Source organism: Ursus maritimus, unplaced genomic scaffold (assembly GCF_017311325.1).
Source record: "Ursus maritimus isolate PB19 unplaced genomic scaffold, ASM1731132v1 scaffold_1, whole genome shotgun sequence".
Classification (NCBI taxonomy): Eukaryota; Metazoa; Chordata; class Mammalia; order Carnivora; family Ursidae; genus Ursus; species Ursus maritimus.
The window spans coordinates 10233053-10257679 of NW_024423343.1; the positions used below are offsets into that span (position 1 = coordinate 10233053).

The 24627-nt window shown below is 40.9% G+C and overlaps 1 protein-coding gene across 3 annotated transcripts in view; it reads left to right on the top strand.

Annotated features, from left to right (window-relative positions):
* Positions 1 to 17563, top strand: part of PID1 (phosphotyrosine interaction domain containing 1) — a 213736-nt gene extending 196173 nt beyond the window's left edge. For all 3 annotated transcript variants that reach the window (XM_040639520.1, XM_040639512.1, XM_008690392.2), the window contains one exon: positions 15404 to 17563. In XM_040639520.1, the coding sequence (XP_040495454.1) occupies positions 15404 to 15880 (477 nt within the window). In that variant the 3' untranslated portion in view covers positions 15881 to 17563. The remainder of the gene's footprint in view (positions 1 to 15403) is intronic.
* Positions 17564 to 24627: the final 7064 nt, after the last annotated feature.

Consider the following 24627-nt stretch of genomic DNA (forward strand, 5'->3'; position numbering starts at 1 on the left):
TCCATTTGCCTTGTTGAGTTTTCTGCTTACCTGGGCTGATGGTCTCCATGGCTCTTTGCCTCTGCTGAGCCAACCAGAGGGAAGCAAAATGGAGTCTGTCTACTGGGCAGTGATCATAGACTTTGCCCTGCTAGTATTACTCTACTGTGGCTGAAAATAGGACTCTTCTGGCTGCCGAGCAGGTGCTTCTTGAAAAATAACAGAAGAGCTTCTTGCTTTTCCTTAATCCATCAAGATTTGAAACCTTCGCTCCAGTGCAAGTGCACTCTTACTAAAAATAATTGTACTTGTTGAAGTGGTCATTCATCTCAAAAGATTCCGGTGAGTCGGCTTCGTTCCTTATTCTCATTTTCCCAACACTGAAAGAGAGACTTCTTTCTTTTTTCTTCTCTTAAGAATACACTCATTAGCAATGACTTTAACCAGACACTCTTCAAAGCTCTAACATAAACCTCTGTAAGTCCTTGCTCCTGTATTTCTAAATATTTGATATCACTCTCTTTTCTTACAAAGAAATCTAGCAGGAGAATTCTTTAGGGCTTTTTTTCAGTGTGATAACTCTACTGTGGAGGTGAATAGTTGCAATATTATCAGTCACACTATTTCTTTGAGCAGAGCTGAATAGTTAAATAGTAAGAAAGTTACGGTTCCAAGGTGACTTTTAACTAACAATATAAAAACACGATGGGGCTAGTCATTAAAAATTACTTTCACATCATGCATTGGGTTCTATTTGGAAACAGAAGGTAAATACAGTAAAGCTCTTGAGTAATTACAGATTTTGATTGTCAGAGGTGTTATTTCAAACACACACACACACACACACACACACACACACACACACACGTGCACCAGGACAGTTAGAATAGTATTCGTCAACCGTCACTGAAATAGGTTGATCCGATCAGCATGATGGGGTGATTTTGATCAAAAACAGATCCTTGGCTGCATGTATCTAAAAACTAAACCTTCAAGATTGTCTACTCAACTATATATGCTTATAAAGGTATTTTTATTTTCCATATAAATTAGCGCTGAGTCAAGTATTCGATGATCTTGTTTAGTTTTGTTCTCTATTACCAACTCCCTTCCAAAAAGGTTATATCAGTTTGTACCCCAATCTGCAGTACATGAGAGTGTCTATTTCTCCATAGCCTTGTGAACACAATGTGTGCCATACCTTTTATTTTTACCAGTCTGGTAAGTGAGAAAGGCATCTTGGTGTAGTTTTAGTTAGCAGTTCTCTAATTATGAGTAGATCTTTCAAGTAACAGTCAGTCAGGTAAGACATATTCTAGGGATTTCATTCAGTTTTCTACAAAATATTATCAGTATTTTAGTTGACTATACATTTTTAAGTTACACAGTGAATATTTCCATTGTACACTTAAGCAGTTGCAAAGGATATAATTTTTATCATATTTAAAATACTGTAATTTTATTTTTTAAGTTTTAAAAATATTTTGTTCATTTATTTCAGAGAGAGAGTGAGAGCCAGCAAGAGAGAGAGCATGAACGGGAGGGAGGGGCACAGGGAGAGGGATGCTGAGCAGGGACCCTGATGCGGGGCTCGATCCCAGGACCCTGGGATCATGACCTGAGCCGAAGGCAGACACTTAACAGATTGAGCCACCCACATGCCCTTAAAACACTGTAACTTTAAATAAAATTGCTGCATGACTCTTTAAATGTAGTCAGTATAACCTATGTTATCAAACTAGCATCTCTTTAAAAAAATACCATGAGCATACTCTTCTTTTTTTTTTTTTCCAACTTATGCTAGTACCTTGTATGCCAGGCACTATTTTTTTCCAGTTTTATTGAGAAGTGGTTGGCATTCATTGTATAAGTTTAAGGCGTATGACCTGATGGTTTGATTTCCATATGTTGTGAAATGAGTACCGCAATTAAGTGTAGCTGGCACTCATTTTCTCACATAGATACAATAAAAAGGAAAAGAAAAAAAGAATTTTCTCCTTGTGATGAGAACTTACAGGATTTACTCTCCTACCAACCCTCCTGTGTATCATAGATGTGAGCTGTAGTCATCGCTTTGTGCATTATGTGCCTAGCACCTATTTATCTTTTATCTGGAAGTTTCTACCTTCTGACCACCATCCTTCCAATTACCCTCCCTCCCACTCCTGCCTCTGGTAACAAGTCTGAACTTTCTGTCTGTGAGCTGGGTTTTTTTGTTTGTTTATTTTCATTTTGGGGGGAGGGTTGTTTATTTGGTTTTTTTAGATTCCACATATAAGTGAGATCGTACAGTATTTGTCTTTCTCAGTCTGACTTATTTCACTTAGCATAATGCCTTCAAGGTACATCCATGTTGTTGTAAATGGTAAGATTTCCTTAATTTTTTATGGCTGAATTATATCATCTATCTATCTATCTATCTATCTATCTATCTATCTATCTATCTCACAACTTCTTTATCCATTCATCAATCAATGGACATTTAGGTTGTTTCCATGTCTTAGCTATTGGGTCTTGGGAATGATATTTTGGATATGACACCTGAAAGATAAGCAACAAAATAAAAAATAAGCAAGTGGGACTTCATCAAACTAAAAAGTGTCCGCATAACAAAAGGAACCATCAAAAGGCAATCTATGATGGGAAAAAAAATGTCAAACCATATATCATTTGCATAACTATATAAGGGGTTGATACCCGAAATATATAAGAACTCATATAATTCAGTAGCAAAGACAAATAAACAACAATAACACCAACAAATACCCAATTAAAAATGGGCAAAGGTCTTGAATAGACATTTCCCCAAAGAAGATCTACAAAAGGCCAACAGGTATTTGAAAAGATGCCCAACATCACTAGGCATTAAGGAAATGTAAATTAAAACACAATGAGATATCACCTTGTGCCTATTAAAATGTCCATCACCAAGAAGATAAGAGAAAACGAGTGCTGGCATGAATGTGAAAAAAAGAAAACCCTTGTGCACTGTTTATGGGATTGTAAATTGGCACAGCCACAGTATGGAATACAGAATGGGGGATCCCAAAAAATTAAGAATAGAACAACTATGGGGTGCCTGGTTGGGGTGCCTGTAAGTGTACAACTCTTAATCTCAACTCAGGTCTTGGTCTCAGGGTAATGAGTTCAAGCCCCATGTCTTAAAAAAAAGAAAAAAGAAAAAAAAGAAACTACGTGTAATCCAGCAATTCCACCTCTGTGAATATATCCAGAAAGTGAAAATACTAACTAGAAAATATATCCATACCCCCATGTCCACAGCAGCATTACTTACAATAGTTCTTCTTTAACCATCATAAATTCTACAGCATTTCTTTTCCTCCTTGATCTCTTACAGTCCTTCTGTCCCCTCCTGCAGCCCTTGCAACCCCATCGAATGCCATCCTAAAATAGTATCAGTGTCTGATTGAAAGGTTATTGATCACCCTATGAGATTACACAGAGAATTGGATGTTCAGATCAGAAATTTCATCCAGGACCAAACTTTACTAATAATTTCAAGGAAACAGCACAAGCCAAACAAGGTGAGATCTGGGATCATCCGTGAGTCTTTTTCAGTCCCTTCTTGCTGCATCATAGGTGGTCTAGCCCAGATAACACAGAAGATACCTAACACTGTATGTGGTTTTAGTACTTATGTGGAGGAGAGCCCTCTAAACCTTGAGACATTTCCATTTTATACTTACACGTATTTCCATTTCCATTTTATACTTAGTTACGTAGCTTAAGAGACGTTTTCCTGGAAGCCATGTGCTGTAACTCTACAGCTTTCAGGTTTGTTTACCACGAACAATTCTAGGCAAACAGATACACCCTGCAAAAAACATTCCACAGATAAGATCTTTCCTGCTAGCATATGGCACAAGATCTGTTATTAACAAGCTGACAAGGAGATTAAACCAGACCATTTCTTTCTTTTCTTGGGTCACTCTCCCTTTCCCCGGTAAAGGGAGAGAATGGATTTCAGAATGTTGTTCAATCATTTATTTGCCATCCTGTCATATTTCTTCTGCAAGGAAAATATGTAAATATTAGAAAATTTTAAAAACTAATTTTTGACCATGTCTTTAAATATAAATATCTTCTGGTTTGAGTTATCCATACAATTAATATGCATATGCATTGATCAGAACAGCATAAATGTATTACAAATTTTGATAAATAATTATAAATAAAAGATAGCTTAATTAGAAAAACAACTCTTAATAAGATGGATGACTTTTTTAATTGATATTTTCATTGGGATAATTGATTCACACGCTGTTGTTAAGAAGTAAGCCAGAGAGTTCTCCAACACTTTACCCACTTTACTCCAAGGGTAACACTTTGCAAAACTGTCGTGTAATACTGCAGTCATACCCTCCACCCATCTTCTTCAGCTTTTCCAAGTTGTACTCAGGATGCGTGCGTGTATTTGGTTCTGTGCAACTTTTGCACGAGTGTAGGCATGTTTCCAGCCTTCTAGCCCCACAGTGAAGATTCTAAATATGTCCCTCACAACAGTGAGTCCTCACCCCACCCCTGACCCCAGCAACCACCAATCTGTTCTCCATCTCTAAAGTGATATACAAATGGAATCCTACAGTATGTCATTTTTCAGGATTGTTCATTTTCATGCAGGAAAATTCCCTGGAGATCCATCTGGATTGTTGCAGACAATCCATCCGGATTGTCAATAGTACATTCCATGGTAGAGCTGTGCCACAGTTTACTTAACCATTTGCCTGTCGAAAGACATTTGGACCAATTCCATTTTTTGGCTATTGCCAATGAAGCTTCTATGAACATTCATGTAGAGGTTTTCGTTTGAACATAAATGTTCATTTCTCTGGAATACATAGTAATTCCATGTTTCATTCGCCTCAGTGTACCTCTCTTGTTGCAAACCTTCACTGGCCTTTGATCAAGAGCTCTAGACTTGCAGCCCAGAGATTGGTGTGTTTATTTTATTACCTCCAACTGAATGTTGTCTCGATATGATTCCTTCCAAATGTTTAATGCCGTCTCTGGTCCATTTCTAATGAATTGTGCACTAAGCAAAATGAACTGATAAAGTGCTACGAGGAGTAAAATTGGTGACATTTTTCACCTGCCACCGTGCTTGTCCCTTGAATCCATTTGTCAGGATAACTCTCAGGCATTGTGCTCCATATTGATTTATCATTTAGGGAATCTTCTCATTGTGAACGTTTTGGGGCCTGGAGAGCTCTGCTGAATGTCTGTCTCTCTCCAGGATACTCTCCTGAATAGAAAACAGAAGGGGAGATATTAGACTTGTCATGAAATAAATTGCTCTTGCCCCACCGAGTGGAACAGTGACAGGTTTGACCATCCTTGAGCCACCTCACCAGAAGGGGCCCGATGAGGGGATGTATGTTTCAATGTGGTGTCACTTTTATTAAGTGACTTTGTCTTCAGGGGCACACTTCAGTACCTTCCAGATAAATTGCTTCTGTCTTTGACAGTGACAATGACAATATTTCCAACTTCACACATCCAAGAGCCAATTGACAGGACAAATCGTGCATTGAAACAGCTTGATAGGCACAAGATGGGGCAAAGTGTCTCGAATCACTCTACATTGGGACAAAGGTATAATAATATGAATCATAGAAACAAATCTATCACTTAAACACCTAATTGTGAGACAGAAGCTGTATTTAACAACTGAAGCAATGTTCGTTTCTTTATTAGAGTGCAAAAATAGTACTTAATTATTTTTTGTTATTGCGTCTTAGTAAATTTGCTTTTTCCCCCTGTGATGTACATTTACATAATAAAAGTAAAACATATCTCCCAGTAAAATTTCTATTAATATTTTTATAGATTCTGTCAACATAACACATGCAAATACTTGGAAAGATCTTGCTGAACAATAAGAAAAGTATTCTTAATATTTATGACCTTAGGAAAGTTACAGAAGTAAATACATATCACTAAACAAAGGAATAAGCATAAATGTGCACCAGAGGAAATGCACTTTGGAAAACGTAACTTGTACTGCCAGCATTGTTGCTAAGAAGAAAATTTAGAGTAAGTCTGTGAGCCTTTCCAGGTCATCACCATCCCCTTTGGGGATAACAAAAATGTGCTGTTGAGACAGGCTTACCTTAGGCCACCAGGCTCATCTGCCTCTGGGTCAGCGGACTGAGCCTGGCCAAACAGATATAAGGCAAAGACTTCAAAGCATAGCTTCAAGGAAAGTGGCAACAATCCCTCCTCATCCCTGTCTAGCCAAAGGACAGCTGGGTGTATTCCTGAAGAGGTCTGCCAAAAAACAGGCCCCAGAGTGGCACCCAAGATTTACTTTGGAGAAGAAAATCCTCATTTTGATCCAGAATCGTCTGGGCTTCTTAGGGATGACCCACAGAAGTCTGGAGGGCTAAGGAGTAGAACCCTGGAGGGTCACCAGAAGGGATTCCCAGGTCTGCTGAGAGCTGAGCTCTGGCCTCTCAGGCTGGCCTTTTGAGGCTCTCCTGCCTTTGTTGAGGGCTCTGTAAAGCCCTGCTCACCATGTGTGTGGCTCCCAGAGCAATTCCACATCACATGCTGTCTGGCTTGTTGGTACACCACCCACAAGGGCAGGGTTAGAGCCAACACAGCACATGCTTAATATTTGCTCCTTGGAACTATTCTTTGAAATAGGGATTGTTTGCTTTGCAAAGCACCGTTTCAAGATTCTTTAGGAATAGGATATCTGCATATTAAGTGTGCATTCTTGTCTCCGTCCTTCAAATATTGATGCTAGCTAGCATCACCATTTAAATCCCTGAGTTATGCAAACAGATCTCAGGTTAAGGACAGTTTAACTGATTCCAAATTCCTTTTTGAATGTTAAACAAGACCTGGCAAAGTGTCTGTCACCTTTCCATGTTCCTGACCGGGTCTCAGTGTAGACACTTGAAGAAGTGGCCAGAGAGAAGGTAGATGACATAAGAATGAAAAAGAAAAAAAATAATAATAATAAAAGAAAGGGTCCAAAGGCTCTTCAGGGAAGATTGGGGTAGAGGGAAGAATCTGGTCCTTGGGGTAGAAGCACTGTGTCCCACATCTTGCTCTTTCAGGGACCAGCTGTGTGATGTTGGGCAAGTTATCAGAATCATCATCTCTGCAACAAAGCGGTGGTGTTAGGCAGGTATGGTGGCCCCATTTAGCATTGAAAACCGAGAATGTTGATCATATAGCTTTGAATCATCAGGAATTTATTGCAATATAATTATCAATACTTTGGGTTTAAACACTGGCAACACTTGTTATTTGGATCTCCAAAATAAAGGAGAAATCAAAGAAAAGTAGAATAGATGCTGGGCAGCCTAAAACAACGCATCATTTTACTCCAATAATTCGATAAAGGCAAATTGGTTTGATGTGCCTGGAACATCCTGAGAGTGAAGACACAGATGTCAAGGGAGGCCAGGAACCCCTTTTTTCCAGTCATGAGGGCAAATGTCAAGTCACCAATGGTGTTGTTGTTGCCAGGTCATTTTGTTTGGGAGGCAAAGTCTGCCTTGGCCCTTCTACCTCCATATCTCTCTAGCTCCTACTTGTCTTCCCTTCTCCCTTGATTCTCTTCCAAAGCCCTCTCTTGCCTGATCTTCTACCTCTATCTCAGGAACCCAAACCACAGCGAACGTAAAGATATGAGCCTACGTAGGACATAGCTTGAACAAGGAACGGATTCTAAATGGGGATTTTTTTTTTTTTTGTCCCCATTGTGCTGTATGAAAGACCTTTTTGAAACTAAGAGAAGTTTTCTGGATTCATTGAAAATGCTCAGAGAGGCATGTGTGTGTTCTTCTCACACATGGGCCCGCCTTGCCCATGTCATGCTGAGTCCTGTAACCTTTGTCTGTGTACTGGGAGGGAACATAAGCTCCAAGAGTTGTATTAATTCTGTTCACTAATATACCTAGTTCCTAGTAGGTGCTCAGTAAATACTTATCAAATGAATGTGCCATTAAAAAATTTAATTTTCAAAAGAAATTGATTTTCAAGCCCAAAGCTTATTACTTTTTTTTCTCAATGACTTCATAGGTTTCACTGTGAATAGCATTTATTCTTTAATACCTTCTTCATGGCTTACAACATGTAATACAAGTTCAAGGTCATAATTAGCATTATGTCTGTCTTTAGATTGAGGATTTTTAGGTTCTTGGCATGTGGATCCATCCCTGCTCTTCAGAGTGTACAGTGGTTGCTTGCTTCTCTGCGGCCCACAAGGAAGGAGACAATTCAAGCTGGGATTGTGATCTCAATGTTCTGTCCCCTTTCTCCACAAAGTGCAGTATAATGTCAGAGAAGAGCTTGACTCTGCTATTGGTTCAGAGTTGGCTCTTCTTATCTTCTGCCTTGTAACCCAAAGGCTATAGGATTCCCAGTCTAGTATTCTCCATCTCAAGTTCATATCATGTTATTTTATGTCAGCTGAGGACAGGAAGTCTCCTACAGATGATGAAAGAACACCAAGGATTTTTATATCCCAAGAAAGGCCTCTGGAGAAGCTTTGATCTGGATGTGCCATCCTGCAGAAACCTCACAGTAAATGGAACCAAAGCTGGACTCCTGCCGTTGCGCAGCTGGGTTTGTCCAGCTTGAAGGTCCAAGATCCCCAAGAAGCCAGGTGCTTGGATTCTTACGTGATCATCCGTTTCATTCCCCCTCTTTATTTCGGGGCCTCTGTCATTAGCCTCTCCATCCCACTGTCTGGTCTAGAATGAAATGAGTCAGGACCCTAAACAAGGGGTTTTCGGGCAAGAATGAAATATTGACTGGCCACCAGGAGGAAGGGATGGTGCTGGCTTGGTTCGCCAGAAGGCTCCATGTCAGGCAACCAGAGTTTGTTTTGCCACAGATGAGGAAAGAATGGTGATTCATGAATGGCGAGCTGGCTGCGCTGTTGGAAAAGTCCTGGGTGGGAAGGAGAGTTTCTGAGGACACTAGTATCTCCCGACTGACACTGGGAATGTTGCAGATGCTCGGGCGGGCCCCTCAACTCCATGGCTTCTATGGATTTTCACACGCCGTGAATATTCTCCAGTAATTTTTTCAGTCAGGATTGGGCAAAGCCCATTCACACACATTGCAACCGTCTGTGTCTGAGGCATTGGTGTATTCCATTGAATGACACATGGGGAAAAACTTTCATTTTTTTTTTTTTTTGCTCTGCTTGTTTATTTCTCTCTGAATGATTCATTCTAATAAGTTTCTTGCCCAATGCCTATTCCTGCAACCTTAGAAAAGATGTTAGTATTTACTGCATATTTCCAACTGGTTGTTACTCCCCCGGAAGACTCGCCCTGTCATCTTCTGAGTCCCTTTGTTCCTACACCCTGGGAGGCAACAACTTTAAAAAAAAAAAAAAAATCTGTCTACCATTTTGGACATTTAGTGACCAGTTTAGTGACTCAAGGTTTCTCGTCTACTCTGTGGCTCTGGAAGATTTCAGCCTATAAGGATGAGGCTCAGAAGGGACTTATTCATCTAGAAAACATTCACCTCTTTCATAGATGGACAGGATAACAAGAGTCTCCTTAACCAGACCTGAAATGGTGTACAGCTATGTTGGTGGCAGGACCTCCTGAAGCCGCCTTGTACATTGAGTCCTGTGTTTTTCCTCCTAGGGAGGAAGTGCCCAGAGAGGGGTGTGAAAGAAAATTTCCCGCACAAGGAATATTGTGGCAAGAAGTGATGTCTCTCTAGAGAGAGAGTAAATCCCTGCCACAGCATTGACATGGAAGGCTACAGAGATAATACGCGGTATTTGGGGGTTTCCGTCTATTGACACGCATGGATCCTGTGGCCTCATGTCGGTAGAGGACATGGGTGAACGCACAGCATAATGAAGCTTTGGTATTTGGAGACAGCTGATTTTTTTTTTAAGTGTTTACTTTAAGTTTTCCTTTGAAAAATAGAGCCATAGGTATATTTTTATTAAACCATATATAAAAATTAAAGGGAGAAATTAACATTTTTAAATTAAAGCCTGAGGAGTTGTTGTTGTTGTTGTTTTCCGGTGACTTAGAGTCAACAATAGGGGATAATGGCAGACTCTGGAGAACTTAAGGGAGGGTTAGCAAATGTGCAGGCAGGCAGTAAATCATTGACTTATGAGGGGAAAGGGCACAGAGTGAGGATTCCAGAACACGGGCCATTACGGATGATAACAGGGCTGCTTTAAAGGGGTCATTCTGAGGGGAAGCTGTCTTGTACCTCATGTCATCATTTTACATTCCATTTTTAGGGAAACTCCATTCAGGTCATTCTTTTTCTATGTCTCTTTAGGAAATGTCAACTTAGCATTGTTTCTTTGTATTTATGTTATGTCCTGGGATTTCTGACATCATCAACTCCACAGTCGCAACAAAACAGAGGTTTCACTGACTTCCCAATGTTCACCCAGTGACATCAGTTTAGACCCTCTGGCTCGTGTTTTATGTTGACTAGTTCCTATAGGAACCAGAGAACAGTTCATTACTGGGACTGCCTAGAAGGGTTTGGAAAGGGTTAGCTCATTTAACTGAAGAGGAGACTCAGCTAAGAGCCTTACTAAGGCCTGAGGTGAGCAGACCCTGGTCCTATCAAGCAGCTTATCTTATCGGAGCTGCTTATCTAGACGATCCGCCATTGTCTGGCGTGTCGGGGCCATGTTTGCTAATTCTGTGCTTGTACAAAGGGCTTGTCTGTCCACTCCCGCCTCTGTAGTCTCCATGGAAGATCGCGATCGAGAGCAGACATAGATTGTGGAAGCCCCAGTGAACATTTGGTGTGGTTGGAGGCCCCTGTCGGTATCACAGTGGAGAGGAGGCAGTCCCTAATCTCCTCTGCAGGCTGAGTAATACTTGGCAAGATGAAGCTGGTGGAATATTCAGAATTAGTCCTGGTAGAACACGTTTATGCTTCTCTTGTCACAGGAAACTTTTGGAAAGATGCCAAAAGTCTGCATTTCTTGAGATTAAGCAGTTTGTTTTCTTTGATTTCATTTTAAGTAGGTTGTATTTTCTTGAGTTTTAGAAAACATATATTATATATGGATATTAAATATATTAAAAATATATGTGTGTGTGTATATGTGTGGTGTGTGTGTGTGTGTGTATAAAATTTTGTTATTTGTGCTCTATTTTACCTGGGAATTTTAGAAGGGTTCTGAGTCTTACTCTCTGCAATTATATAGCAAGGAATAAAATTTTAAAGAAAGGCTTAGGCCCCTAATGGCATGGAAAAGAGTATCATTTATGAAAGCACCGCATAAGAATACTGTCCATTCTTTGGGAGGACTCACTGTTCTAGGATGCTCACAGAAATCCAGAATCTCTCTTACAGTCACAATATGGGGAAAATAAACAAAAAGCGAGTAGGTGGACTCGAATGGAAACGTTTCTCATCCAATAGCAAAGTGGCTCAGGAATTCAACAGGTATCTTTTTAAGATTTTTTTCTGTGCAGTTTTCCTCACAAATCATCAAAATGTTCCTGAAAGCCCAGCACCTTGCAGGACGGAGAACGCGTCCTGGTGCCACCACCTGACCTAGGGTTCGTATCTTTGAAAATGGGCTAGCGGTAATCATATTCCATCCTGAGCCACGGATCCACAGGGCTGTCAACGAAGCTGGTAGACACACAGTGTCTTTTGTCTAAAGTCTGACGCAAACATTAGGTACGGCTTATTCAGCATCCGTGTGACTTGATTTGGCTGTGATACGCGTAAGTGACGATTTAGGACCTCGTGCTTGGTGGGCAGTGCGCTATCCAGGTGACCTTGGTGAAACTGGGCCATTGAATGAAGATTACTTTCATAATAAGTTTAATACCAAAGAGGTTACATCTACGTCCTACATTCTACCTCAGAGCTTTAAAAAAAATTTTTTTTTAAGATTTTATTTATTTATTTGACAGAGAGAGAGACAGCTAGCGAGAGAGGGAACACAAGCAGGAGGAGTGGGAGAGGAAGAAGCAGGCTCCCAGTGGAGGAGCCCAATATGGGGCTCGATCCTAGGACTCTGGGATCATGCCCTGAGCCGAAGGCAGACGCTTAACGACTGAGCCACCCAGGAGCCCCTAAAATTGTTTTTATAGAGGTTACATATTATAAGTAGCTTTCATTATTATTTTAGTAAGCTCTTCGCGTACTCATCTCTGCCCCATCCTTCTCTCAAGCACACTTCCAAAATAAAACTTCATTTCCCTTAAAATCTTCAGTTTTCAAGTCATAAATATTTATAAGAGAGGAATACATTTTTCCGAGTTACACATATTTACTACAATGAAATTGCTTTCGATTAGAGTGAATTATCTACAACTTCTAATGAAGTTCTTTAAGCTCATCCCTTAATGATATCATGTTAGACGGCATTGGCTGGATAACTTTTTTAAAAAGTGTGTGTGTGTGTGTGTGTGTGTGGGAGCTTAGAGCAAATTGAGGTCGAGTTCCTCCCTCTGAAGGCTGTTTCTATCAAATAGAAACATGGTTATTTCTAGTTTCAGTGGATAGAAAGAAAGAATGCACTTTTACTTCAAGCACTGAAGCTCGTTTCCCCATTTCCTTTTGAATTTCCAAAAGTAAAGATGTCCTATAAAGAAATGAGGTATTGCTACATGGTACCACTTGGATGAGCCTTGAAAACATTATGCTCAGTGAAAGAAGCCAGACGCAAAGGGTCTCATACTATGTGCAAATCCAGAATAGTAAATCCATACAGACAGAAAGCAGGGTGGAGGTTGCCAGGGCCTGGGGGGAGGGGACGATAGAGAATGACGGCTTCATGGGTATGACGTCACCCTTGGGGGTGGTGAAAATATTTTGGAACTGGACAGAGCTGATAGTTGTACAACATTTTGACTCCTAAATGCCACTGAATCACACACTTTAAAGTGGTTAATTTTATGTGATGTGAATTTCACCTCAATAAAAAAGTAATAAAGCTGTTAAAAGGAATAAAGGTATCATAAAGTACCCTATACAGAAAGCACATTTGCGGCAAGTATGTAAATCAAGAACTCTTTATTGTACATTTACTCCAACCCAGAGCGATGGGAGCTATCCAGCCCGTGGCTCTGCTTGTGGGGTGAGGCACTTGCTTTTCTGTCTGTGTCATTTTCCCCTTCTGTCTCCTGCCATGTGTTGTCAGTCCCATCTCAGTAATGTCGGCCCCATTGGGCTCTGTCTGTCCTTTCCCTTCACCTCCACCACCTCCACTCCCGATCCGGGCCCTCTTGCCTCCTGGCTGTGCTGCCCGAGCACGCTGCTGCTGCCCAGCCCTTCCCATCTGTTCTCCCAGGCATCGGATGAGTCTTCCAGGTTCACAGCCTCGCTCCGATCCAGGCACTTCTGGGACTGTAGACCTTCCATGGCGTTCCCTCGAGAGCAGGGATGTCCCTACTCCCTAGACTGCCTGCAGGGCCGTCTTCCAAAGTTCAGCCTGCTTTCATCCAGTGGCAGCTCACCTCCTGTCTCTTTTCCAGGGCTACCCTCTGCCCCCACCTCCTGTCTTGTCAGGCCCAAGCGGCCTATTTGCCCAAGTTGTGGGGAGGGGGTTTGCCTCACTGCAACCCCTTTCCCTTCTGCTCCCTCCTTCTCTCACTCCCTTCATGTGCTTCTCCTACCGGGCTTTTGAGACCCCATGTCTTGAGATCCAGTGACTCTCTCCCCTGAGGCCCTCCGTCAGCAGGATGCCATCACTCCCTCCTCTGAATCCTCCGGGGTACTTTGCTTGTATCCCTCGCCTGCCCTTTTCACGGTCTGCCTTCTGTTATGGGAGAGGGTTAGCGGTTGGCCCAGAACCACCCACCCTGTGAACTGTGGAACTAGGATATGAATCTTGACTTGCCTGCTTCAAAGACCGTGCTGCAAGCAAATACCAGTGACCTCCTTCCTATTGATTTTGGACCTCTCCATCTTCTCCCTCCCCCTTCCCCATCCCCCCTGGCACTTTGCCATTGTGCATAATAGGTTCCCGATAAGTATGCCGTGAATGTGCAACACTGTGCCTCTTTACAAAGAAGTTGTTTTTTAAAGGGACTGTACAATTAACTCTTGTTTAAGAGATAAACAAACCATGAAAAAACGCAACAGTACGTAACTTCTGTGTTCTGCATTTTTTTGTATGTGGCCTTTATAGCCTCACTAAACACAGACGTTGATTGGCGTCATTGTACCCAAATCTCCTTTCTCATCATTCCCATGGACCTTTTTCTGATCTCGTCTTCCGCAAATTGACAGTATTTACATCTGTCTCGTCAATTTTGAATCTAATTATATATTATTTCATGTTATTTCTTAAATGATTTCTTCAGTTTTATGCATTTCCATAATGCCAGTTGTCTAACAGTGGCAGTTCCATGCATTTTGAAGGATGAAAAAAAAGAAAGAATGAAAATTCCTTCTTAGTATGATAATAAACAAGTGTTTTAAAAGACACTATTTGAGGGGCGCCTGGGTGGCTCAGTGGGCTAAGCCTCTGCCTTTGGCTCAGGTCATGGTGGGGGTGGGGTCCTGGGATGGAGCCCTGCCTGGGGCTCCCTCTGCCCCTCCCCCCACTCGTGCACCTGTGCATGCACTCTCTCAACTAAATAATTAAAATCTTTAAAAAAAGACACTGTTTGAATCACTTGGAATTATTTGTCTTTGTTTTCATGCTGCCCGTCTAGCTATTAGATAAGCCAGCATTTCAGTCTTAACCCATCTGTGGATCTTTCATTTATTATCACTATAACCAGATGCCCATAGTTTAAAACTTGTTTAGGCTGAAAAACAACTGAGCACTGCTATACTTAAAAAATTATCTTGCTGGTTGGAGGAGGGGGTGGGGAAAACAATCATGTTTTAAGCCATAATGTAAATGGAGCAGTTTTTGTGTCCTTGGCATTTGCTGGAAGCAAAAGCTTAAGTGAAATCAAACACTAAGAGAATTGTAAAGAGATAAGGAGACAAGTTTAATAAAGATTTTTTTTTCCAGATGCAGCATCCTTTTGACTTCCTCCTGTCATTAAATTCTGCATGTGTTTGGTTGAAAGTAAACTTCAAATGGCTTTATGATTTTAAAGAAATGCCAAATTATGTAAAAAGATCATATTGTTACTCTAATTTGAATTTTAAAAGGCGGTAGGGAGAGGGGAGGGAAAGTGGGTCTCTAGAAATTAGGTTTTTTAAAAATCCAACGCTACTTAAGGCATTTCAGTACCTTTGCCAAGTGCTCGACTTGTAAGGGAGAAAAGGGAGATATTCTGGTAACAAGTTGGTTTTGTTTTGTTTTGTTTTGTTTTGTTTTGTTTTGTTTTAGGGAGCTGGAAAGATGTCTCCCCACCTGCCCAAAGTGACAGTGTGACTGTCTGAGAGCATCTGAGTGAACAACTAGAAGGAAGAGCCTAATATTGACCTTTCCCTTTTCCTTCCTCTCTTTCCTTTGCAGGTTACCTATCTGGGTAAAGTCCCCACCACAGGCATGCAGTTTCTGTCAGGCTGCACAGAAAAGCCAGTCATCGAGCTCTGGAAGAAACACACGCTAGCCCGAGAAGATGTCTTTCCAGCCAATGCCCTTCTGGAAATCCGACCATTCCAAGTGTGGCTCCATCACCTCGACCATAAAGGTGAAGCCACAGTCCACATGGATACCTTCCAGGTGGCGCGCATCGCCTACTGCACCGCTGACCACAACGTGAGCCCCAACATCTTCGCCTGGGTTTACAGGGAGATCAACGACGACCTGTCCTACCAGATGGACTGCCATGCTGTAGAGTGTGAGAGCAAGCTCGAGGCCAAGAAGCTGGCCCACGCCATGATGGAGGCCTTCAAGAAGACTTTCCACAGTATGAAGAGCGACGGTCGGATCCATAGGAACAGCTCATCGGAAGAAGTTTCCCAGGAATTGGAATCCGATGATGGCTGAATGAACTGAGTGTGCTTCAGCATGGCGGCATTGGTCAAGGAATTCCAGATGATAGATGAATAAGCAATGATTCAAATTTGGGAAGAAAAGACTGCCAAACTATTGGCCGACCAAGCTTTTTAAATTCAGAAGAGCAATTCTAAATCTAAAGAAATGTATTATTAAAGTAATTACATTACATTGAAATCTGCTGCTGCTGTGACTGTGAGGAGGGTGGGCGTGTGGATGGGGAGGAAAGTTCTAGACTCTCTTCTTTTTTTTCCCCCCTCATTTCCCCATGCCTCCCTGTAGGAGACCTCCATGCCAGTTATCACCACTCTCAGGCAAATACACTGCGGCTGTTATTTGATGAACCATTCCAATTTGCCTTATGAAATCCAACAAGAATGTTAGATGCACCTGTAGGATCCCTAGTCGGGGGGGTTCTGGGGGGTTGCAGGTGCAGGTGTGGAGGCTGCAGAGCTAAAGGACACCTCAGGCTCATCCTGAGAGCCCCTCTCCCTGGCATGTTTCAGATTCTCTCCTCAGTAAGCAAATCAGCACAGCCTTTATATGAGCTTTACAACTAACAACCTGATAGTTGGCAGTTAATTCACAGTTAAAGATAATGCTTTTATTTACGTAAATATATCAAGTAGTACCCTCTTATTGTATTCACTTCATCTATTTTCTTAGAATACTTGCGACTACTAATAGCTGCTTTCCTCATCCATCCTCATCTACCCTCTTTCCCCTTCCAACCCAGCCAACACCCCCAAGGGATGGATTCTCAGCATACGCTGCAGGACACAAAAAAGGGAAGAAATTAACCAAGCAGATGAAATAAACAATCAAAGTAGGAGTTTCAAACAACCACCACAGCCACAGAAACCTTGGAAAAAGGGAACGAGTTATCAGCAAGTGAGCAAACTCCATGTAGGTTGTCCTTTGATCAATTCTGATTTATGGTAACTTATTTAGTTGATGGTCCTGTGTGATGAATCCTTCACGACAAGCTTCAGATCTGATCGGGCATCACCAAGGAAGCCTTGCCCCCATCACTCAATATTGTACTCTACTAGGGAATGTGCTGTATACACCTGGCTTGTCTAGAGAAACTGCGTCCTAAAGGGAAGTCTGACCCTGTTATCCTAAAATTGGTGATACCTTAGGGGCAGAGCTGCCGGTTTATTCACTGTTTCTAATGAGAAATTCTCACTAAGAGAGCCTGAGATGTCTCAGTTTCATGGATCTTTAGATATCATCAACACAGAGTCAACACTGAATGCAATTGAAAGTGTTGGTTCAAAAACATACATTTAAGGCTGGGAGCAGATGGCTAGTTTTCCAGGTAATGCTGCTCCTTGATGGAAGTCTGTTTTTAATCCCAGTAATGTTAAGGGCACTGGGGCACCTTTCAGAAGCCTTAAATGAGAGCTCACTGAATCCAGAGTTAGGGTGTCAGCGTTTTGGTCTGTGTATCTGCGTGTCCGTGTATGCGTTTGTGTGTGTGTACGTGTGCCCCCGTGTATGGGTCCAGTTTTAAGGCATGTAGAATGAGCATGGAGTCGTATTGAGAAGAACTCGCCTCTTGGAGATATTGCTTGCTGCTCTACACACATGTAAACTATTCTTTAGCATAAATGCATTCACTCTTTAATAAAAAATATGTTTGCATTAATAAAGCTGAGGACTTTCATACTTTATATGTCTTTCCTTTTTGAAGTAATGAAAACCTGAAGGACAGAATAGATCAAATTGAGTAAAGAGGGAATTCTTTCTCAAAAGCATTCCTACTGGGTCATAAATAACCCATTCCTTGATTGTGTTTAAATAAATCTTGTTTTATTTTTCAGTGCTCAATTTATATTTAATTCACTGAGATGATATTGTGTCAACCATTGAAATAGTTATTCAGTGTGGCGGACTTATTTCAGAGGGGACTCTTCCAGAACGTTTTGCAAGTGATCACTATTTATAAAATCTTGCATTCCATCTTGGGAGAACCTGTGCTGAAATCCTGGAAGGTAAACACGGAGTGATTCCCTCTGATGGCACTGGTTAAAAATGTTTCCTGCAGGCCATGATTTCTCAGAACACCCCATTAATCTCACAAGACAGGTGGCCATGGAGCCTGTGCGTCTTGAGCAGTGCCCTTCATGGACTCCGTAACCAGCATCAAGCCTCCTGAAGTGAAAATATGAGAGCCTACTGAAGAGGGACACCCAATTAAGAATTACCACCCATCTCCGATTCAAATGGCATTTTCCCTCATTGACCTTTCCTCAATTTCAATTTCACTACCTTGTCCTTGAATATGCTTCTACGAGGGAGGGGGGGAAAAAAGAAAGAAAGAAAGGACCCAGCCAGCATCTATTTCAAAGCAACGCCATTTTCCTCTCACAGTAAAAGTTAAATCCCAAGTGCATGTATGGTTATTTATCGCAGAAAGCGTTTGCTGTTATTTTTTCCGGGGTACTGAGTGTGACATGCTAAGTAATTGGCTCTGATAATATTGCCATGAGCTTTTGCTTGAGATGATTAGTAAGCAATTTAAAGATAAATACACAACGAAATCTTTCAAATAGCTAATGAAGCCTTTGGGGACAGGCAGTATTAACTCTCCTCAGAGGGGTGATTCAGACTTGCATTTTCTTTTTTAATGCTTTGTTTTCTCCCTTTCTGTACTATATGTTCCATACTGGTGGTCACAAGACGGTTTCGTGTACGTTAACTCATATTCCCCCCAGAAGGTTTGGCAGTTACTTTAGAGATGGAGACACTCCGATTCCGAGAGGTTGCATAAGTTGGCTAAGGCAGCCCACCGAGGATGTGCTCGATGGAGACTTCGAACCCTCTGACTTCAGGTCCAGGGCTATTCCTCTGTTCAGGCAAGATCCACCTCCTTGGGATTTTTTATTTCCATTCTTCTTAAATCCTCTAGCTTACTTTATTTTATTTTAAGATTTTATTTATTTATTTTAGAGAGAGAGAGAGGGGTGGGGCAGAAGGAGAGGGAGAGAATCTCAAGGAGACTCTGCTGAGCATGGAGCCTGATGCGGGGCTCGATCTCACGGCCCTGAGATCACGACCTGAGCCGAAACTGAGAGTCTGACCCTTAACTGACCGAGCCACCCAGGCACCCCTCTGCTATCTTATTTTAAATTAGCATTCTACACCACTATAAATAAACATCCTTTGCTATTCGTTTCCAAGTATTTTTGATAGCAATAGAAAAAGTTTTAAAAACAAACAAAGGCCCAGGAAGTTTTATTTGAGCACAAATAACATAATATGAGATTTTACTTAAGTATTTTATTGGCTGTGGTCAACGGACAAAATACTCTTTCCACCCCCTACAGAACCAAGATTCATGGTTTATTTTGTTTTTCTCGGGACATGTTAAAACTCTGAGTCATGTCCTTCTGCTACAGGATTCTAGAGCACCCTGTAATTTCTCTTCAGTCATTCACTGCATTTTCAATTCTATCTTTATTTGTATGATTACGTAAGTATATGTATGTGTATATATATTATGTAAGTATCTATTTAAGCCTCTGGGGTGTAAGTGTCATTAAGATGGGGATTTCATCCCTTTTGGTCACATTTCCTCTCTAGTCGTATATTACAGAATTCTTGTCTTACACTCTGTTCTGTTTATTTCTGCTGCTGAAAACAAAGAGGATGGGTATTAGGGGAAGGCATTTTTATTTTTCTGACAATACGAATCATATGGAAATAACTAATTTTCCCCCAAATTTGTACTTCAGAAAACATTTTTCCTTTGTCCTGTCTTTTGCATTTTCATACTTTTTTCCCCCTCTTCCCCTTCTTCCTTTTCAACTTTAATATTTAATTATTTACGCAACACCACTCCAGACTTTCTCTGATTTGACAGGAAGAGCATATGTGCTCTGAATCCGTGATCACATTTTAGTTCATGATCCATTGATGCAAACTTTGACAGTACTGTCAAACACTTCAGATTATCCTAAATTGCTCTTACTTGTTATTATTTTTCAGTCAGATGGGACATGATGACAATTTAATTCATCATAGCTATTTCTTAAGCATTCCAAAAATGTGCGATATATCTTCTCATCTCCTTGGTATACCCTAAACTGAACTGGAGTGAGGCTGAAGGTTCCCTTAATTGCCAAATTCTGATTGATCTTCAAGAAACTTTCCTTTTAGACACCAAGATTTGGCTTTCAGCGTAATTTTATGGGACACAATTGTTCAACTTAAGACTCTGGCTGCTTCTTTTGAAGAGGTACCAGCTGATAACAGTTACCAGAAGAGAACTATGTATGGTGCATAAACCCCAGGCTTAGAAAGAAAAACAACTGCATGGGTAAGAGCAAATTGCTAAGAGGAAGAAAAATCTAATCCATCTTATATTGGACATTTACAAATAAACTACAATATTTTTTTAAAAATGAACCTAAGACATAGTCTTGCACACTTGACCAAAGCTGACATTCACAAAGAGATTTGGGGAGAATGTTTCTTTTGGAATGTCCTAGTAAGATTATTTTGGGTTTTGCTTAGGCACCCAAAATTGGTTATTTAAAAATAATCAGAATAGTTTGTGCTTAGGAAACCCATGACTTCCATTTAAAAACATTTTTAAGTTCCTACTAAGTTTTCAATAGCTTAGCTTGGAGGCTACCCTAAGAAGGTACTGAGGTGATCTGAAAATGGAATTACTGAAGTATTACCCATTTTTAAGCCCTTCATAATAAATCACCAATAATTACCAATACTTTCATGTCTATAAAGTCATTTAACAACTATTTTCTTGATAAAAAATGTTCCATCTCTTTGTCTAAACATACCTATTAGACCAAGGTTGAGCCATTTAAAAATATGAGATTTGTAAAATAAAATATGATGCTGGGTAGGACCTAGTTGATTTCAAACCTGCCATCATATGGTGCTGGTTGCCATTCCGGAGCATTCTTTGTTCTTTGGGGGCAAAGCCCAAGAGAAACATTCAAGGAAACACCCACTTGCAAGAAAGAGCCAAGAAATGACTCCATTCCAGGGTCACTTTTTAATGTAAATTTGGGATGAACCAAAACCAAGATTGATCACAGATATGAACTAGTGTTTCTGATTCCAATTTTCCACAGAAAACAAAATGCGATGTCCGTAATTGGATTATCTTCATGGCAATGCTATTATGGGTATAAGAAGATTTTAACTGGGGGACTTCGGATGGGATTAGACCGTTAATTTTAGTCTTTTGCCAAATTCTTATTGCCTTTCTCCATTTTAACTGCAACAGCTTTTCCTAGAATTTAATACTGCATTTTGAGAAACTAGTAGAGTAAAACCTCATTAATTTAGATAAAACTAATTAGGAGTTGGTGGTTTTGGGCTTGAAAAGCTCAAGTTTTATGTTTATCTTTAATAAGCAAAATAAATAGGATGAATAACGTTGTTACTGGAAGTGTTTGCCTGCTTGGGAGAAACTGCTGCCACATATTACAACAATTTACTAGACATGGTGTAATTTCAGCATAAGTAGAAGCTGGTACAGCTGAAATTGAGGCTTTGATGTGCTGGTTTCAAGCCATTATTCTTTATTTATTAAAATGGGTTCTCCACTAAGCAACAGATGGTTAATGCAATTCTAGGACTCAGAGTCCTTGGAAGCAATGAAATTCCTCTTCTACTCATCATTTATATCCATTTTTATCTTCAGTTAGTATAACTCCTTGATCTGATTAACATAACTCCCTCCAAAAACTAAACTCTTCCTGTTTCTCATAGAAACATTGCTATTAAAATAATTGAAATTACTTTCTGATCATCAATCAATTTTCTCTTTGCTACTCGTTTTTTTCTTTTTTACATCATTAAGACACTAAATTATTGGGGATCACCTTACAGAGCTCAGTAACTCATCGAGATTATATAATAAGTCAGTTATAACCAATTATGTTTAGATGCCTGGTTTGTATTTAAAGTTTAACATTTTACTTTTCAGATCGGTTAATGTGTTTATGATTTGCAGTGTTCCACTACGAATGTGGTCATCATGTTAGCTCCGCGTGGATGGGCTATGAGGTCTGGAGGGTCTCTGCACACAGAATAGAGTTTGCGCCCTGCCAAGAGGACGTAATAGACCAAGTGGGCAGCACGCTCTTCCAAAGGAAGAGGCACCTTTTCACAACCCATCAGCCTAGGGGAATTTGCCTTTGCATAATGATTGTCCCAGAAGGTAGATAATTTTTCTATCGGGGTAGAAACTTCTTTCGCAAATAAATAGCATCTTAAAATAGCAGTCCTGAGTTATACCCATATCCTTATTCTCAATGTGTTTTTTTCAGACATGTGAAATAGCAAATACTGGACCCTTTTCACTATATTACATGTTTCATAAACCAAAAGAGGGCATGTGAGGCCCACCAGTGACCTTCTAGAAATAGCTCTTGAAATCACATTTTGGAGAAGAGCCATCTTATCTAAAGTTGCCTAACTTTTAGGCTCAGAATTGCAACAGGTGTGAGCTTTGAGTCATCACATTCCAAGTGCTGTTCTATGAGAACTTGTATTTTAAAGAATCAAAATCATTGTTTCCTTAGAGTCGTTTCTTCTCCATGACTCTCGAAGGAAAAGAGTGAGGCATCCCACACATTAGGCAGTCTCAGAATGAAGAAAGATTCATTCTGAGTGACTCTAGGGATGCCAGAAAGCCTCAGAAGCTGAAGGTAAAACTTGGCCCCTCTCTCATTCCAAGGAACAAAACTCTGGGGCAGAAGTCCTATTTATTTCTTCTGCTATTTCGATTCAACTACTGATCCAAGCCTTTCCCATGGCCGGGAGTGTCAAAGAACAGTGGCTCCTGAAGATGGGGGGGAAGGAGCCCTGCATCATCTACAATTTGGTTTCAGTCAGACCAGCTCTGTGCCCTCAGATCACTTCTGGACTTGGGACATTTGTCTTTTTGTCTGCAAAGGTCTCCTGAGAGCCCTCAAAGGCCATAGTAACAGGAAGTTCTCTGGATTACTCTTCTGTGAGAATAGCTTCTTATCTGAACACAGAACCGCCAGCCCCACAGTTCTTCACGCCCAGAGCTCCTATTGTCCTAAACCTCAAATGTGATCACGCCAGAGTTTTACTTACAATCTTTCCATGTCCTCTTCATTGTCTACAAGAGAAACTAGTTACTGTCCTCCCACCCTCCCTCCACCCCTTCCTTAATTGTATATGTTGCTGTGATAAATGAGCTCCTTCTCAAGCTGGCTCTCACCTGCTATTCCAGGCTCAGGTTTGAACCCTTCTCTGTGTTGGCCTGGGCAAAGAACTTGACATCTTGGACAAAGTATGTAACATCTCAGTGTCCTCATCTATAAAGTGAGAATAATAGGTGTCAGACTGATAGAGCTGCAATGAAAAGTAAACGAGTAAATGTAAATGAAGTACTTAGCCCAGAGCCAGCATTTCTCTAGTGCTCAGTTAATGCTCAGTTAATGCTGCTCTGTGGGGGTTTTCATTTTCGCTTTTTAGTCCTTCACAAGGACCTGTTGGATAGCCGCAGTGTTCTTAGTAATTCCACAAAAGGGCTGGACTCTGGGCTGTGGAATGCCCTGCTCCTGTGTCAAATCCTCCCTTCTTTGTGGATGCAGCTCCTTCTTCCAGGCTCCTACAGACTTGTGAAAATCCACTACAGCCCTGACACAAGGCCATTATTTGCTTCTATGTCTTCCTCACCCCTTATCTGAGAGTTTCTGGAGCAATGCTCTCCCATAGATCTATACTGCTGGCCACAGGTGTAATTTAAAATTTTTTAGTAGTCAAATTAAAAAATTTAAAAGAAAGAGGAGAAAATAATTTTAATAATATACTTTAACCAAAATAGTTAAACTATTATCATTGCAACACATAACTTCTATAAAATGCATGAGTGAGCTATTTCACATTCTTACAATACAGTCTCTGATATCTGATATATATTTTATAGGCTACAGCACGTCAAGTGCTCAATAGTCATGTCTGACTGGTGCTGCTACACAGTCCCAGAGGGTGGGCACAGTGGCCTGATCCTCTGTGCACCCACAGAGTCTGTCTCAGTGACAGACACACTCAGAAATGCTTATTTAATGAATAAAATGGAAACCTGATTATAACTCCATCAGGTGTATGAGTGTATGAGTTTTCTAGGGCTGCTGTAACAAGCTGGATGGGTTAAACAACTGGGACCTCACACCTTTGGAAGCTAGGAGACCAAGATCGAGGTGTTGGCAGGGTTAGTTCCTCCTGAGGTTATGAGTGGAAATCTGCCCTGTGCCTTCTGGTAGTTTCCTGGCCATCTTTGGCATTCCTTGGCTTCTGCACCATCACCTCGCTCTCTGTCTTTATGTTTACATTACTGTGTGTGTGTGTGTGTGTGTGTGTGTGTGTGTGTGTGTGTCTGCCTGTCTGTCTCCAAATTTCCCCCTTTTATGAGGACATCAGTGATACTGGATTAGGATTTCATTTTAACTAATTTTACCTGCAATGACTCTATTTCCAAATAAGGTCACATTCTGACATACTGGGAAGTAAGGCTTCAACATAGGAATTTGGGTGGAGGACACAATCCAACCCATAATGATAAGGCAGCTGGTAACACTGAGCCATGTTTCAGAGCTCATGGCTTGGAGGCTTCAGTGCTGATGATGGTTCAACTCCAAATTCAGCATTTTTTCTGCTCTTGCCCCTGTGGGAAGCCTTCCTTGTCTGGGTTGGGTGTCTCTTGGCCAGCCAGGATTGTGGTT